Consider the following 18,383-nt stretch of genomic DNA (forward strand, 5'->3'; position numbering starts at 1 on the left):
ATTTTAAAATTCTTTTGATGTAACATGGTCTGTTCTGCCTCTCATCCACACAATGTGCATCAATGTTATTTCTGCTCTTTCTACTAAAATGCGTATGATTGTAGTCTGTTTATTGTAAAACTCCGAAAAATTCTGGGCATTGAGTTCATATAGTTTCAGTTGGCCATTTCCTGTTCATATACAAAATATGTGTTATCATTTTGAAAGTTTTATTTTGCTTTCAAACATCCTGATTGTCTTTTTTCTAAAATATGTTTGTTTCAGGCCACCAGTTAGCAGAGCTGCTCCTCAACCTGAAAAACTGCAAAAGAACAATATCAACAAAAAAAAGAAACTGGTTGAGGTCAGGCTTAATATTTTTCATTTGCTCTAGAAGTAATACATGCTGGGTGAAATTCACCCATATTTTGAGGGCTGCTAAAGTCACATTTAGGTCTTCTGCTAGGCATCTGTCATCCTTTGCTTTCACTGACAGTAACTGTGTGTAGTCATATAAATAACCAGCTACAAGTATGACATCATTCTGCTTTGAGGATGTTTGTGTGGGTCTCAAAATAGATGCATATGTACCCCATGCACACAAGCCTGAAGTCTTTTGAATGGTCACGTCTTTGGAGCCATGGCCTGGACTTCATCATGTTACCATGTGAGGACAGAGGAGAAGTGAAAGAAATTTCTAGAAAGTGCTTTCAGCACTGATGACAAACATTAGAAAGCATGATAGACATCAACTTCTGGCAGAAAGAATCTCAGATTCAGGGTTTTGAAGCTTATTTATAATTTTAGATCTCTCCAAACTCAAGATTTGTCTCTTAATTTGGAGAACGCTCTAATTCCACCTTGTCTTGGCTCAAAGCACTTCAGTTTTCTAGTGGAACCTGAACTGTTTCAATATAATTACTGTCTCTTGGGTTCTGCACAACACAGGAAGTCTTCATAAAGTGTCTTAGCAATGTGGTGACTGCCAGGGCCAGCTGCTCCCTAAGGGAAGGTGAGCTGGGAGCCAAGGATGATAACATGGCCAGTAGGGCAGGGGCTTCACCGGCAAGGACCCAGTCCCACAGTATCCAACTGAGGCAAGTGGGGCAGACCCAAGGGTGTTGACCAGGTCCAACCAAGAGTCTGGATCATAAAACAATATCATGGTGAGGAGGCAGGTCCGAGGTCAAGCTGGGAAGTCAATCCACAGGTCAGGGCTAGGATCAGGTCCAGGAATTGCCAGGCAGGTCCATACTGAAAAAGCAGGACCACAGTCAAGGTGGGAAATCAGTCCATGGATTGGGGTCTGGATCAGACCATGGCCAGGAGTGGGCATAACAGGCTAGACCTGGCCTGACCTGCCCACGGCCAGGAGCAGATATGTGTGGCAGAACTGAAGAGTAGCACTCCTCCAGCATAGCTGGGACAGGGACTGAAGGCCCTGGGCTGAGCTTAAATAGAGTTCCAGGGCCCATGGACAAGCGGGAGTGGATGGAGGTCCAGGGGAGGCTGGTCAGGGCCATTAAGGCCTGTTAGTGCCCTCATGGGCCTGGCAGTGACATAAGTAAAGAAAAAGGTCACTCATTTATCTCTTTGCAAATAACTGGCTGAGCAGTCATATCTTACAGGGAAACTGTCTTGAGCCTCAGTTCTTTGTGTCCATTCAGGTGGGCTTATTGGTGAAAGACAAAAATCTGTGCTCTCAGGTGATGTAACACGTAAGAGCCAAGATAACTTCTATGGCAACAAACATGCATTTACCTAAGGACAGATTCCTTTCACTTACATCATTAATAAGGAAGTTGTCTTTCAAATTTGGCTTTCATGACAGAAATTTACCTTGCAAGGCTTGGCCAGAAGCTTACAAGCAAGTTGATAGACTTCTCCTGAGGCCTCTTTAGCTCTAAATCAGGCTAATGTATTCTCATGTGGAGCATCAGTTGAGCAAAATGGTTCCAGCTCTCTTTTGTGCATGGCCTAGAAGAGCACAGACTTAATACTGGCTGTTTTGGACCTCTTGATTTAGTTGTGAACTGTACACTCCTCTACTGGTGACACTGACTATTATTATCCAATGCAGGGGGGCAGTTCAGGTGCCTAAACATAGGGACCTAGTGCCTGTCTAGATGGCCTAAGTTATGCTTTTTGATCACCAGGAAGGGCTGTGGTTTCCAATAGGTCCAGCCCCACGCAGAAGTCTGAGCTATCCTAGAGCATCTAATGTGGTACCAAATGTCTGTGTTTAGATTATGGAATCTTACACCRTGTTTTAATTCACCATAATAAAATATATTAAGGGACTAAAGAATATTTCCCTGCTTACTGCAGATGACAAGATCACTGACAGAACTAAGTACTTTTTGTATGTTCCTGTGTAGCTGACTGCCCTAAAAGTAAGGCTGTTTCATCTCAAAAAACTCTAAATGAACCCCATAAATATTAGAGCGTGCTACCAGCTGTGCTATATACCTTCCCTATCAAATGGAATATCAAAGCTTGTATTACTTGCCCTTTATTCGACTTCTAAAACATGCCAGTATCAGAAGACTGCAAGCTTATTGTGTTGATTGATCTGCTAACATTACGAACTGGATTCAATTTCTTGACCCATAATAGAATTCCGGTTGTTGTTTGATCATTTAAGGTGACACACCTTTAGCCTACTGTCCTGTAGAAGGTGTTGCTTACCAGTCACCACTGACACCTGCTCAAAGAAGAGAAGAATGCATATTTACCTGCAGGAAAGATGTTTCTCAGAGCTGTTGTGGTTAGTGTGTGTTTGGGTTGTGACAAAGGGCACAGCAGCTCCTGCCTCCAGGCAGGGGAACCACTCAGGGCACCACAGCTTCTGCGCTTGCACACCTGAGAAGTATGTGCATCTGCAGTGGGACCCACACTCACTATATACCCTCAATGGAAATGCAGTCAGAAACTGTTCTTTTGCACATGCAAAATCATGCACATGATTTTGAATGATGAACTTTGCTTATTTATTTTGGAGCATACTTTTTTCCCAAAATTGTAGGCCCTTCCTCTCCCTTCATGTTTTTGGAATCTCCATGTAACACACTGAAAAAGGAATATTCTGTGGTCTCTATGGACAATTAGCAACAATTGCTTGGTCTGTCAATGTCATTCAAATTTTTCAAAGCAAACTGTAATTGTGTTTGGGACAGATTCATTAAGTCTGTCTTCTGGGCTATAAAAGCAACTTCAGCAACAATCCATGAGCCATCACTGTTTTTCGGGAGGAAATTTCCTTGGCAATTGATCATTGTAAGCTGAAATGTCCAAGACACCTCTCATTAATGCTTTACTTCTACAGTTGTTTATAGCCTGTCTTTGCTTCTTAYAAAGATTTTAAGGTCAGAATTTGACAGTTATGAGAACTATTTGTGAAGACTTTTAAAGCAGAAGTACAGGTATTTGCAAATAGCTGATACCTTATAATGATGTTAAACTATGATGGGAAATTTAATAAAATTGGACTTGGCTATATTTTGAATGGAAATTGAAAGAACCAAAATATTTACAGCTGATTGATATATTAAAGAAATAATAATGTAAATGTAGTGCCTTACTTAACTGATTATAGCTTTGTAGATGGTCTGTGAGAATGTCATGCCTCAGTGAAGTAGCAGAAGAACGGGGATAACTGATTAATTATTGTTTAATTATTCTGTTGTCTCTGTAAAATATTTGTGGCTTGTGTAACTATTTAGGACTTCAGTTACGTGATCCAAACTCTGTAATCCCCTTGTTTGTTCTTTTACTTCACTGTCTTATTTTTTCTTTTTGTTTTACTTGATTAGGAGCTGGCTTTAGACCATGTTTTTGGATACAGAGGATTTGATTGTCGCAACAACCTTCATTACCTAAATGATGGTGCTGATATTATTTTCCACACAGCTGCTGCAGGCATAGTTCAAAATCTTTCTACTGGTAATTCAAGATGAAACAATATTTTGAAATAAAAAATACTGTACAATTAAAACATTTCTTTTTGACAGGCATAACTTTGTAACATTCCTGTAACTTTTTCACATTTTACATCTTGATAAATAATGCAAAACAATTAGATGATTATTATACCAGACTGACAAAGGTCTCTTGTTGAGGTCGTTCTGTAGAGCCATCCTATTCCTTTCAACAGTTATGAGATTCTGCTAGGAGGTATAATAAAAATCTGTTTATTCCTGCACTTGCACCTTGTTAAAATTCCCTCTGAAGACATAGGAGTGGCTTTCTGAGAGGAGAAAGCCTAGAATCTGAAATGTCTGCTAATCCCCAAAATTTTAGGAGCAGTAACATCCATTGTTTCATTTTGAATTATTTTAGCAAAGGCAGATTCCAGGGAAGCATACATTTTGATGCAATGCAGTGTGAATAAATTGCTCTTTGGAAGGGGGTCGAAATACTTCCTACCTTTTGGATAATTAATAGAAAAAACACCAAAAACTTGTCTGGCCATGAGCTGTTGCACCAACCATATTCTCCAGCTATCTCAAGAAACAGGCCAGGAATTAAAGGAATTCTGGCTTTATTTTATTCCCTCTTGGTGCCACAATGAACCAAATGGTGACAGCAGTGCACTGAGCAGCTCTGCTGCCGTGGAGAGGCAGAGGCAGAAAAGCTGTCACATCTGCTGACCTTTGGGGCTTCCTGTCCTAGCACAGCTGCCTCTGACCGGGGGAGCTAGGAAGCACTGTCCCACCTGCACTCTTTGGCTCCTTTCCTTTGAGGGGACAATATAGAGCATGAACTTCACAGGGCTTCACTCTCTGCTCACTCTGCTTCCCTCTGACTTTTTCAGTTAAGCAGGAGACCTGGGCCTTGCATGTCCAGTTTTGTCTTTTTTCTGCAGTTACAGGTAGCCGCAGGATGATTCTTGGACTGATTTCTGGTTCTCTGGGCATAGCTAGTTGATCAAATATACTTTTTATATATGCATGCTAATGTATATGCTCATTGCACATTGGTACTGGTGTCTGGGAATGAGAGCAAAATAGCTCCCTACCTATGTATTGCCCTACTCCCATCCATCCCACTAGGGAATACGGCACAAGTATGAGAGTGGAAACAAGCTGTTTTTGCAATACTCTTTGCTTCAGTGGTGGTTCTTTCTTTGATACTGTTGTGAATAAAAACATGTTTGAATTTTATTAGGTAGCCAGAGTTTCTACCTGGAACATACTGATGACATTCTCTGCCTCACTGTGAATCAGCACCCAAAGTATAAAAATATTGTGGCTACCAGCCAGATCGGTAGGTTACTCTCCATATTAACAAAGTTTTACTCAAAAAATTATTAGGGGTTCTGATTTATTTTGGGCTTTTCTGTGTAGGAATTTTAACAGGACTTGCCAGTGTTACTGTCCTCAAATTTTTCCTTTAATTTTAAAGAGATAATCAAGCTTCAGAATTTTCTTATGATTTCAGTCTGCCTGCTAGTTTCATCTCTGATTGCGAGTCATTGTATTTTAGCATGTGAGTTAATTGTAATATAATCATACTTCAGAAAGCAAATTTTCATAAACTGCACTACATCATCTCATTTACTTGTGATGATAAGATCTCTAGAATTCCCCTTTTCCTTCTTGTATCCAAGGCACTGCTTAGCAGTAAAATGTTCAGCAGTGAAAACACTATAATGAAAATTTCCTATGCAGAAATACAAAAGCTATACAGAATAGGAAAAAAATAGAGCTCAACAGCAGTTATAACACATGTAAGGGCTGATTCTGAAATCATATGTATTTATACATTTATTATTTACCTGAAGAATTACTAATACCTTTTGCAGGAGTCAACACAGTATGGAAAATGCAGGATCATTTGTCACAAACCTGGGGAGGGATCTGTTGCTTTTCACTTAAACCTGGAATAATTAACTTTGTTAAAAATAAGGAAGTCATTCTAATTCATATCACTCTGAGAGGAGACTCAAGTCCCTAACTTCTATAAGTAACTTAACAATGAGGCAGAAAAATGGTAGTAGATAAAAACCTTGACAAACTCTCTTCCCCACCTGTGCTGAGTGCTGTCATTTGAATATGAATGTTGAGTAAGCACAAAATCTGTATGTATAGTCAGAGTTCCAGAATTGAGCTATTTGTTAACTTTTTGAAATGCAAGTTCAAAATATTGATTTCCATGACGTGGAAAAGGTGATTGTTACAGCCCCCTTTTTCTATTCTGCCAAAGTTCAATAAGAGCCCAGGAAATCAGTGTTTCTGATTGTTGGTTGATCCTTTGTATAGCTATTCATTTTAGTTTTAAATTTAGTAAATTTTAAAAACTGCATGTCTTTAACTTTTCTTTCAAATACCATTTTTAAAACTGAAAAGTGCTAAATATTGTTGTTATATTTGTGTATAAAAGACACTATACCCAAAACAGTTCAACAATATTCCTGCTTTTTTGTTTTGTTGATTTAATCCATATCCATTTTCAAATTTTTAATTTTGTTTCCTTCTGGTCCTGATGCTGGCACTTCAGCATTAGAAACATGACTTATTTCAGCTATTGTTTTCCCTTGGTGCTTCCTCATTTGCCATTGCTCTCACAATGCAGGTGATATGACAGAATTTTCAGGTAAGGCTGATTCGTTTGTGAATTTTAGTCAGCAGAGTTATGTAAAAGTTTCATGTTACCTCATTGTATCTGTGTGAATCGCGGATACAAGCGAAACATCTACGGACAGTTTCTTTTGCATGACGTTCTTCATAAATGTTATGTTGTTCTTTTAGTATTTGTCTTATTTCATGAAATACAGTAATTTCCCCCTATGTTTCGCAAGCTGTTTTGATTTTTTTTGAGTAATGTTAATCTTAAAGAAAAATTGTTTTGAGTGTCTGTTTAGGTGACATGTTCTTGAAAAATGAATATTTTGCATTGAAGCTTTCCAGATGCTGAATTAATTCTCTTTTAATACCTCTTTTTGCATTTAGGTACAACTCCCACAATTCATATATGGGATGCTATGAGTAAGCAAACCATTTCAATGCTACGTTGCTTCCATACCAAAGGAGTCAACTATGTTAACTTCAGTGCAACTGGCAAACTTCTCGTTTCAGTGGGAGTTGATCCAGAACATACTATCACAGTGTGGAGGTGGCAAGAAGGTAACTCTGGAAAATACTTTTTCCTTCAGCCTAACAAACCTGTGTACAATTATTCACTTTTCCTTTCAAGACCTTGGGATAGATTTGTGTTCTTATTCTGAGTAACATGACTACCTAAAAGTCACAAAATCAGTTGAAGAAGATAGCAACATGTTAGGAGTGGCTTAAGAAAATATGATTTCTTGTGAATAGAAATAAGGGGAGAATGTTATTTAACATAAAAATCCATAAAATTAAGGAAAGTATTTTCTTTTTATTCTTAATACACTTGAACTTGAAATTCTACCCAATAGTTAGGCCTTTGGGAAGTCATTTCAAGACAAGAATTAGCACCTTCAGAAAAGCTGGGAAACACTGGAAGAGGCCCGGGAAAGGATTTAGGTTCCTAAAACAGGATTTAGGCAGAACTGAACAGCCTACAAAATGCCTGTTGAGCTGTGCTGTAGTGGTGGAGGGGAGAGGGGAAGCATCTCAGTTCACTAGATGTTTCTCTGCTTGACTTCAACACCTCCCAGATTTTTAGAGTTCTCTCTGCAGACACCTGTGTTCAGTGCCAGGCTCCTGCCGCCTCCACTTCAGGAGTAGGTGTACATCTTCCTAATTGCCTTGGGTGATTATATCCAAAAGATGTGTTTGCAGAGTATCTGACATCCCTGTACAGAGTAAGTCACTGCTGCTGTGCTTTTAAAGGTTAGAGCAGTGGTGGCAATGCTCATCTTTTGTATAATGGTCTGGCCACCCTGGGAATGGAAAACTGGATTTAGTTCCCAACTTTGCCAGTGTGGCATTCAAACACACATCTCCAGAAGCATGCCTTTACCAGTGGCTGTTGGCCTGAGTGTATGACCTGACTGGCCAGCATGCAGATGCCTGGGTGTTTTCAGAGAGACAGAGACAGTAACTCTTGAGTGTCAGCTGCCCTGTGCATTTTAGCAGATGGTAGCTCAATGTGCCATTGATGTTAGTCAAAGGTTCTGTGTTGTTGGTTATTTCACTGCCCATTAAGCAATGTAGTAAGAAGATGAATTATGCTATGAAGATCTAAATCTGCATTTTCTAACACTATTGGATGCAATGCAATAGCCATGGGCAAGGGGTCTTGCAGGTTTCATGAATTCAGAAGTTTGATACACTGAATAATGTTGGGATTTGCGTAGTTTTCCACATCTGGGACACAATTCTCTAATCCAATACTAGGTCAATTTATTTTATAAAATCATATCAGAGCTTAATTTTTTCAGGTAAATTTAACTTTATTTTTATCCTTTCCTAATTAAAACAGGGGCTAAAGTTGCTAGCAGGGGAGGACACCTGGAGAGGATATTCGTTGTAGAGTTCCGCCCAGATTCAGACACGCAGTTTGTGTCTGTTGGGGTAAAACACATGAAGTTCTGGACATTAGCTGGCAGTGCTTTGCTTTATAAGAAAGGAGTCATTGGTTCCATGGAAGATGCCAAAATGCAAACCATGCTTTCTGTTGCCTTCGGAGCAGTGAGTTCAAATTACTTGCTACAGAACTTTATAATACATTTTTATTAAAACTGCAAGTGTCAATTTCCTTTTGTTGAAATCCAGTACAGTATGGACAGTGCAAGGCCATGAAGCTCTTGCTTAATACTTGAACTTGTAATTTGAGACTTATACACCTTTAGACCCTTATGTAAGTTTTCTGAAGTGGGTTAGGTTTCTCTGTCAGTGAACATGTTTTATTAATGTCCGTGCATACCTACAAGCATCAGCTGCTGTGGTTTTTATTTTTGTACTTTGCTAGTTACTTAGCACTTCAGCAATTAACTTAAAAAACTTAATAATGTGATTTTATGTATAACTTTTTTTGTATAAAAGGCTTTGCAACCTTTTTTTCGCTGACAGTATTTGTATGACATATGCTAGTGGTACAACTAATGATGAAACTCTATAATACTCTCCTGTATGTTCATTAAAGAACCATATCACCATGCTTGAGACTTCATAGTTTAAGGAAGAGGATACATATTAGCAGTAAAAAAGGCAGTGTTACTATGATACTGGGGTCTGAAATAGCTTCTGCTTCATCCAGAAACCCTATAGAAATTACCTTTGCAAAGGCTACGCCTAAGTTATATAAATTACCAATTTTAAGAACAGACTTGCTCCTAAACATCCACCCTGGACGATAGTACTAATGTATGAAATGTGGGTGTATGAAGTTAGGCTCCCAAATCCTCATTCTTGTGCCCAGACAAGTGATTTTGTTGTCAAAAATTGCTGAATATCCAACAATTCTTTCTATTTTGATGTCATTACTTCAGTGTAAAATTGGAGCAATGCAATGGACACGAGAAACCTCAAAAGTGATTTTAAAAACTAAGCAGAATGTAACATTAGAAGAGGAACAAATCACTTTGTCCATATTTCCCAAGTAGAAGTAGTCCAAGTGACACTTTATTTTCTAAAATAATAAGACTAATGTCCTGTAAGGGGCACCTTCAAAATCAGTAGATGAACTGTATGCCATTAGCATATGTCATTCATTCAGGACAGTTTTTTTCTTCCTCAAGTATGTGTCATTGAATCCCATGGGAAGTATAACTCCATGTCACAGGAGAATAGGTAGATTGTTCTTAACAGAGTAGGGACTATGCACACACCGTCTGCCTCTTCATGCATCCATGGACCTCACTCATTTTTATTTTACTTCCCAGCAAGGTAGAATCCAGCAGATGTTTGACCTGCTACTTCTTTTATAAGGGTCAGCTCTATCAAAATCTTCTGAGAATTTCCAAAAGCACTTCTAGCATCCTCTTCTGACCACTGAATCACCTTCACTGACACACTCTGTAGTTCACCTTTACTACTCATTCACTTGTACGGAGTCTTTTTAATGGCAGCATAAAACATGCAGGCTTCAAAATTCACCCTTCCTATGGTTGATTAATAATCCTTATAGGGAGAAATACAGTAGAAGACTGATGTGCCTGGGACAATTCTATATTCCAAGCAGGAGCTCGGAAAATTAATCGTTCTTTCAAAGAATTTGCATGTCATGAGGTGCAAAGAGAAGTTCTATCTTCTGCAGTAGAGAGTTAAAGTTGGAGTAGACAAAAAAGCTCTAAAAACTTCCTGACAAATGACCGTGCATTGTCCTAGTGCTGTATCAAGCAGATAAGCAATTCCTATGATCTAAGGCTGAATTTGGCATCAAGGTTAATATTGATGATAAAGCCAAAGCATAACCTTGATGCTAGGGTGTTTGGGTTTTGAATAGCTCCCTTTCCTCCTCAATTTGGACTCAGTTGACTACTAATACCGAAGGTCTTTGATGCAAAATTTGGGAATACAATTTAAACAAGGTCCATTTAATGCTACAGTCAACATTTCAGGCTGGGATACAGCCACATTCAATTTTTATCTCAAAGGATAACCAGCTCAATCAGGGGACTCTTTCCCCCATTTCTTTCAAGAGACACCATTACTTTTTGTTGCAGGACCTGGAACTTCCCTTTGAACCCCCATCAAAAGGCTTTCCTTGCCATTTTTACTGATAACTATCATTTCAGTTCAGAGTCAGTGAACTTCAAGTTGCCATGGTCAGACCATCTTTAGTTTCTTCCACAGTCGTGACATGGCAGCTGAGAACATTCTCTATATTTCCTGTCAAAGGCAAGAAGAGATGACATGCTCTTCATTTATGAATTCATAATGATATATTTATGAATATATCTAGATATGAATATATCTAGTTCTTTAGATATAGCTAAGTCTTTTCACCTCTTTACAGTAATTTCTGAATTGTTTAAAAGCCAGATGATCTTTCTGCAGAGTCTCTCCAGATGGATCACAACTGTGCATTTCTGCCTGTGATCAAGCAGCAGGCAAGCTTTTCCACTTAAGAGAGGCCACTCCAAAAGGGCATTTGCAATGCGGGGCATTCACTACGCTTCTCCATTCCTCAGGGAGCCCCAGGCCCCTGAGCAGTCCACTACATGCAGCAAACCATGGCTTATATGAGAAATTATGCCATTGCTATGGTGCCTAAAGTAGACATCAGGTTGAGTAAAATAGTTCTCCAGTTAAACTCATACACTTTGTTTTCACCGTCTTGAAGAAGATACTGCTTACCAGTCACCTACAGTGGGATTCCCATTGACACATACTCAAAGAAGAAAGAAATGTCACTTAAACATCAATAATGGTGCTTCTTTGTAGATCATGTAACCTGACCTCCGTCTCTCCAGCAGGAGACACGACTGAGCACATGCAAAGCTTAAGATGTATGTGTATCTGAAAGATCCCAAGATGAGATGCATGAGGTGAATGTGCCCTATACCAGGTCCCATAATAATTATAACATCTCAAAGAAACACCATTAGAGTGCAGTCATTAAACGTTCTTCTCAGAGCAGATGCTTCTAATTTCTACGTTCATTGCATAGTTGACTTTTCTCAGAAAACTCTAACTAAAGTTTTAATTCAAGCTGAACAAAAATGTTAAAAGATGTTTATTATATCAGAGGTCATTGCTATTTGTTACAGAATAACCTTACATTTACTGGTGCCATAAATGGAGATGTCTACGTCTGGAAGGATCATTTTCTGATTAGGCTTGTGGCAAAAGCTCACACAGGGCCAGTGTTTACAATGTACACAACTCTTCGAGATGGACTCATTGTTACAGGAGGAAAGGAGAGACCGTAAGACATATATCTTCCTAAAGTGCACACCTTTTGTCTGTCTCGTGGTTGTTGCTATTTATGCAATATCCTGGACACATGCAACATTTCCCAGAGACATACAGTATCTATCTGCAGTGTAAAAGTTTCAATATAACTAACACCAATTGTGCCTAGGAGTCTTAGTAAGTAAAGGACTAATGAACAGGACACTCATGGGTCACAGTAATGCACATAGACGCAAAGGACATATTAAACCTTAAATTAACAACCACTGTGAATACCTGTATGATCTCCCTGTTGCCTCCGCTCCTGCCAGCCTGGCAGAAGTGTTTTTTCTTAATTTTTAAATCCTGTCAAACTGCAGACTCTCCCTCTTATGACAGAGACTCACTGATTAGTAAGTTTTCATCTATTTACCAGAAGTAAGAACATATTTGCAGAGCTTACGTCAGTGACAGTGATTTGAGATTAAGCGGCAAGAGAACTATTTGCTTTTTTGCAAATTAGATATGATGGTGTTTAAAACATGAAGTGTGATAGCATTAGCTACCACATTTTTATTATCTCCTTCCATTACAGAGTAATCAGATGTCTTTAAACACAGGATAAGGTGATTCAATGTATGTTTTATTATTTAAGTAATCAGAAAAATCCTGATGGGATTTACAAATGAGATTTGTTGTAGCCCATGCAGAAGGAGGCATCTGTGTAACACAGCATGCTTCTTTTCAGCACTAAAGAAGGGGGAGCTGTAAAGCTATGGGATCAAGAGATGAAACGGTGCCGAGCATTTCAGCTTGAGACAGGCCAGCTCATTGAGTGTGTGCGCTCCGTCTGCAGAGGGAAGGTACGTGAGCCGACTTGGCAGATTTTACACGTTGGTACACATGACCTCATATTGTTCTTGGTGAAGGTAGGATAGAGGACATACAGCAGACTTTGCTRAAGTTATAGGAAGAAGCACTGGCTGCCTACCTAGTGAAATTTCCTTACTTGTCTTCAAACTGCACGGGGATCACATTTCTGACAGTTAGTGCCCACCTTTCCTTTACTGCCGGCAGGGAGAGGGAAGTGCCTTTGAAAGCCCCTAAAGGACAATGCTAAGTATAGGCACGTACTTCACCAGGATAAGACCCTGTCTCCTGTCTTCCTTTTCCAAAAGCAATTTAGGTATCTACTAGCTTTTTTTTTTTTTTAAATCACAAAACAAGTTGCCACTGAGAATTACTAATTGACTTTAAATCTTGGTAAAATGGAAAACAATAAAAATGACTGACTAACTTGAGGTGCTAACTGCACATGTTTAAATTGTACTTGTAAATGTTGTCACTGATGGAAGGCAGGTGTGATGATGGAGAAATGTTACCTCGTATGGTGGGTATCTGTTCAACCTAACACTTCATGAAATGGTCTCTATTTAGCTTTGAATATCAGGCCTCAGCAATTTTGCATGGTCTTTGATAATAACAACACTGAGGAGTGTTGTTTTGCATTTCTAATTAAGGAGCCATTAACAACTCCAAACTGTATCTATTTATGCTTTTTTCCAAGTTTTTGCTGAGAAAGCTGTTCCAGTTTAGGCTGTGACAGTTTGGCTAGAATAGATGTAAGGTGCTCAGACACAGTCTGACGAAGCCTAAAACCCTGTTTTGATTTTTTTATTATTGCCCAAAAGTGATAGTAAGTCACTTCAGAGGCATGAGAATCATGCTCTACCAAGTTGTATGTAAACACTATGATCTGGACAAAAATACTTAATGACAAGATTGAAGTCCACCACAATTGCTCAGCAGTAGCACCAGAACATGATATCACCAGATGTGAAAGTGTAAGTAAGTGTTTTACTGGCCTCTTTGTAAGATGCTGCATGAACAAGCGATATAAATCACAATGAGTATCTCTGTCACAAGTATCTCTGCAATACATCTGTATTTCACTGCTACTGATATTACATCCATTATATTGGCAACATGTATCTCATCCTTTTTTTTTGGTCTACAAACAGGGGAAAATTTTAGTGGGAACAAAAGATGGGGAAATCCTTGAAGTAGGAGAAAAAAATGCTGCTTCAAACTTGTTGATTGACTGTCACATGGAAGGGGAGATCTGGGGCTTAGCAACTCACCCCTCAAAAGACATATTTATCTCTGCGAGTAATGACGGAACAGCAAGAATCTGGGACCTGTGTGACAAGGTGAGTATCACTAAATTGAAGCGTGTGATTATAAGCAATAATTTTATATAACCAAGCATTTTCCAGCTGTAAGATATGCTCTCCTCCAGCCACATATGCACCTCTGAGCATAGAGCAGTGTGGTAAGAGCAGTGTTTATCCTGTGTTTTGATACTGTTCTCTTCTTAATATGTTGCCATGCAAAAAGGTAAGTCAATGAGATAGCCTGCTGCTCTTTCCAAAAGCAAGCTATTTATTTGCAGAGAAATGCAATGATTTGAAATCACACATGCTGACAGAGTGCCTTTAGTCATGTATTGCTTGTCAAACATTCTAAAAAACTGAAGTTTTGATGTAAAATTGTAGAATGGCATGTATTAAGGAAGCATTTTAATTAGATGCTAGTTGTTACTGTTAATTGTAAATGTTAATTAGATGCTGGGTAACACAGATTGTCCTGTCGCTGGCCAATTCACAGACCCCAACAGTAAATCTGCCTTATTGGCAAATATTACTCCTTCCTTTTTAGAGCCTTTTTTAGAGTCTTGTCTATATAATTCAGGATTTTTTTCCAATGTCTAATTGAATTGATCCACAATGAATTTTAAAAAATAAGAAAAATTTTCTAGGCTATATAAACCTTTTCAAAAGCTAATACGGATAACTTTTAATATGAAAAAATAGTATAATATAAATACAATCAGGTAGAGTGAAAATGCAAGAGCATTTTGCTATATTTTTACATTGCAAATCAAATAAAAAAAAACAAACTGTTCATATCAGTAGTTACAGAAACTATCAAAAATCAGCTTTTAAGCTCAATGGGAAACTAATTTTGACACCAGAAAGAATACAATTTATCAGAAAGGCTGAAAAATCAAAGTCAGTCTGCAACATGATAGATGCAAACATGAAACTGCCATTTGAATTAGATGTATATCTAATCTATAGATCTGTAGATCTATTTTTGGAAGCCTATTTTGCAACATACACACAGGTGGGATGTGATTGTTTTATGTGAAATTTCAGATTTAGAGGAAACTATATGCAGTTTGTTTTTAATAATTGGCTTTTATACTTTGTGTTTGGAAGCTTTCCGTTTACTTCATAGTTTTCTACAGGGGAAGTAAAAAACTATTGCTTTTGTCAATACAGAAACTGCTGAACAAAGTGAATCTAGGTCATCCAGCAAGATGTGCTGCATATAGTCCTGATGGTGAAATGGTTGCTATTGGCATGAAGAATGGAGAATTTGTTATTTTGCTTGTAAACAGCCTTAAAATTTGGGGCAAAAAGCGAGATCGGAAGTCTGCAATTCAGGATATCAGGTGTGTCGAAAATGTCGGTTGAAATTCTTCAAATAAACAGCCCTTCCKTAGGAAAAAGTCCATCAAGTTCTAAGTTGATTTCCAGATGTTTGTAACTCCAAATTTGTTGAAACCTGCATGAAATCATGAAATGCATTTACTGGTTGACTGATACATGGCTTTGCCTATACCTTAAGCTTATCTACCTTATATACCACACTCTTTTCCTGTGATTAATTCAGTTATATCCACTTGAATATAGCTAGTAATTTGGGCATTGTGGAGCTATGATCCTGGGAATTAATTTTATAGTGCAATTAAAATTGTTAGTGCAATTAAAATTGCAGGTCCTGTTGCTTCCTCACAGAGGACTGGTGATACTCTGTGCAGTGTGCTGTGCACTTTTTGCAAATGTGATATTAACATCTGCTAACTACGGATGATATCCTCAGCCTTTCTGATATGCCTGCTGAGCATCGAGGTTTGGTTTGGATTGAATCTTGCAGTTGATACAAGATTATGATTGTTTTCCATTAAAAGAAAATTGAATTTGTTCACCTGAAACAGTAAATTATATCCCCATCTCATGTTTTATTGCCTAGAATCAGCCCAGATAACAGATTTTTGGCAGTGGGTTCCCAAGAACATACTGTAGATTTTTATGATCTCACTCAAGGCACGACACTAAACCGGATAGGCTACTGCAAAGACATTGCGAGTTTTGTCATACAGATGGATTTTTCTGCAGACAGCAGGTACATTCAGGTATGTTGGGAGCAGGCCCACATTTGTTTGTTATTCCTGTGACTTGTTATCAGGCATAATAAGAAGACGGAGGTCAGAGTGGTTGAGGGAGGCTTCCAAAGTGATTCTGAACTGCACTTCAAGGGGCTCCTAAGTCTTTCACTGTAGATTAGATAGATAGTGCAGATAGGGTTTGGCACACTAAAAGCCTTGGAAGGGAACTGAGCTATGTTGCTGCTGTCGGAGATGCAGAAGCCAGGGGAAAACCCAACAGAGAGAAAGAGAGGACTTTAAATACAGTTCCATGAACATCATGTAAGGAAGGGGGGGGGGGGGGTGCACCACTACAAATGAAGTTGTGGACTGTAACCTCAATATGGAAACAGTTGTCTTCCTTTTCCTGAGTTTGGATGCATATGATACCTGAACTCATGGGAGGTTTCCTTCGGAAATTTTTCTGCTGCTATAGACTTAGTAAGATTGGGTTGAGATAAACCAGATGATAGTATACAAATGAAAGGAAATTTATCAGCTATGGAGTATATGACCATCTCATTCAATTGCCATCTGTAACATTATTCTGATTACTTTCTATTGCATATAATGAATTATAGCTAATTAGAAAAAAACAGAAATCTTATGGTAGATGTTTAATTCATGATAAAACCTGTTGAGAATTTTACCGCTGGGAATTTTATAAATAATAATAATAATTAAAAAAAAATGTTATTTATGACCAAGTTACTTGCTTTTTCCTTTTCAACTTGCAGGTATCGACGGGTGCCTATAAGCGTCAAGTTCATGAGGTACCACTGGGAAAGCAAATAACAGATCCCGCATTAATAGAAAAGATCACCTGGGCCACATGGACAAGGTGAAAGCCCTAAAGAACAATGTTCTGCCTAACTGGGGTTGACTGTAATGCAGAGCTAGGCTGCACGGGCTCATACTGTGTAAAACAAATGCATGCAACCTCCACGGGGTTCGGCTGTTACTTATTAGCAAACCTGTGACAGAAAGCACACGCAGTCTCCTTCCCCAAAGCTCTCTCTTACACACCTTTAAACAAACTTGTAGCTGGTTGGTGCCCTGCTGTCTCGATGGACCATTAATACCGAGGGCGGTCATATCTCCACATGGGTTAGCTGCCGTTCCACGCCACGAGGTGCATTGCCCCCCGTGCTGCTCCGAGCCCCTCGGTGCACGGGCTTGCTGTCGTTGGCACTCTGGGTGCTACCTTTTCCCCTAGCTGTTAGTCAGCATAGTAGAGAGGGGAAACACAAGCTGAATTTATTAAAAGAAAGGAGTTGTGGGCACCACTGAAATATGTTTATTGGAATAGATTTATATGCAATCCTCCCAATGTGATTACAAAACTAGGGCTGTGCCCTTACTGTGGAAACTGGAACTGGAGAAAAGTGATTCTGACACTAAACAGTGAGATGATGATACAAGCAGTTTTCTAGGAGCAAAGACATGCGAGTCCTCCCACTCCTGCTGCTCTGTTATCAAGCAAGGCGAAGAATCTGCCCCGAGTTACTCATTTTGAAAGACTCTTGACAGAGTGTGGGAGAGGGGCAGCTACATCTGACAGTAAATATGAATAATTACAAAGAAACACTTCAACTAAGGATAAGAAAGACAGCTATTTTGGGAAATATTCTAGAGCCGAACAAGCACCCCCTCACTCAAGAACTTAGGCCTAAGAGAAGAGAACATTGCTGTAAAAATTTGTTTGAGGGTGGGTGCATGCCCGTGAGGAAAGACCAAGACTTGCTGCGCAAGCTGCTTGTCTAAAATGGTGGGAGTGGTTTCACAGGCGGTAAGCCTGCACACTTATGGGTGGAGATGGTTTAGGAGTCGTGCAAAAAAAGAAATACTCTTGTGATGCTCTCCCTTATGAGATAGCATTGCATACAAAAACTTAGAGGGAAAAGCCACTTTATTAATGCTGGTTTGTGTGGCCTCACCATGCTCTGGAAAAGAGCAGCAGCAAATAATTCTTCTGAGCTAATAGTTTTCTTTTAACCTCACTTTGGAACAGCATTCTTGGAGACGAAGTCATTGGAATTTGGCCACGAAATGCAGATAAAGCAGATGTCAATTGTGCATGTGTGACCCATGCTGGCTTAAATATAGTCACAGGAGATGATTTTGGTCTGGTGAAACTTTTTGATTTTCCATGCACAGAAAAATTTGTAAGTGGCTATTTTATTTTAATCTAAGCTGTTTGCTACTCCCTGTGTTCAAATTCCTTGTCACCTAGTTTTTAAGGAGGCCCAACAGGTCATTGCCAGGCAGCGCTGGCTGCGGCAGCGAGGGAGCACGTTCGTTCATTTGTTTGTGCGGCACAAGGGTTGTCCCGGGGGGCAGCGCGCAGGGGATGGTAGCTGTCTTGCAGC

At 39.2% G+C, this 18,383-nt stretch overlaps 1 protein-coding gene across 3 annotated transcripts in view; it reads left to right on the forward strand.

The window, feature by feature from the left end:
* EML6 (echinoderm microtubule associated protein like 6) overlaps positions 1-18,383 on the forward strand; it is a 164,994-nt gene that overhangs the window by 139,858 nt on the left and 6,753 nt on the right. For 2 of the 3 annotated variants that reach the window (XM_026074345.1, XM_026074343.1), the window contains 12 exons: positions 265-343; positions 3,792-3,921; positions 5,146-5,244; positions 6,930-7,103; positions 8,386-8,594; positions 11,618-11,775; positions 12,490-12,604; positions 13,763-13,951; positions 15,086-15,258; positions 15,840-16,002; positions 16,752-16,855; positions 18,026-18,179. In XM_026074345.1, the coding sequence (XP_025930130.1) occupies positions 265-343; positions 3,792-3,921; positions 5,146-5,244; positions 6,930-7,103; positions 8,386-8,594; positions 11,618-11,775; positions 12,490-12,604; positions 13,763-13,951; positions 15,086-15,258; positions 15,840-16,002; positions 16,752-16,855; positions 18,026-18,179 (1,747 nt within the window). Of the gene's footprint in view, positions 1-264; positions 344-3,791; positions 3,922-5,145; positions 5,245-6,552; positions 6,574-6,929; positions 7,104-8,385; positions 8,595-11,617; positions 11,776-12,489; positions 12,605-13,762; positions 13,952-15,085; positions 15,259-15,839; positions 16,003-16,751; positions 16,856-18,025; positions 18,180-18,383 lie in introns of all 3 variants that reach the window. The other variant, XM_026074344.1, reaches the window with a different exon arrangement.

This window comes from Apteryx rowi, unplaced genomic scaffold, assembly GCF_003343035.1.
Source record: "Apteryx rowi isolate R43461 unplaced genomic scaffold, aptRow1 scaffold_387, whole genome shotgun sequence".
NCBI lineage: Eukaryota > Metazoa > Chordata > Aves > Apterygiformes > Apterygidae > Apteryx > Apteryx rowi.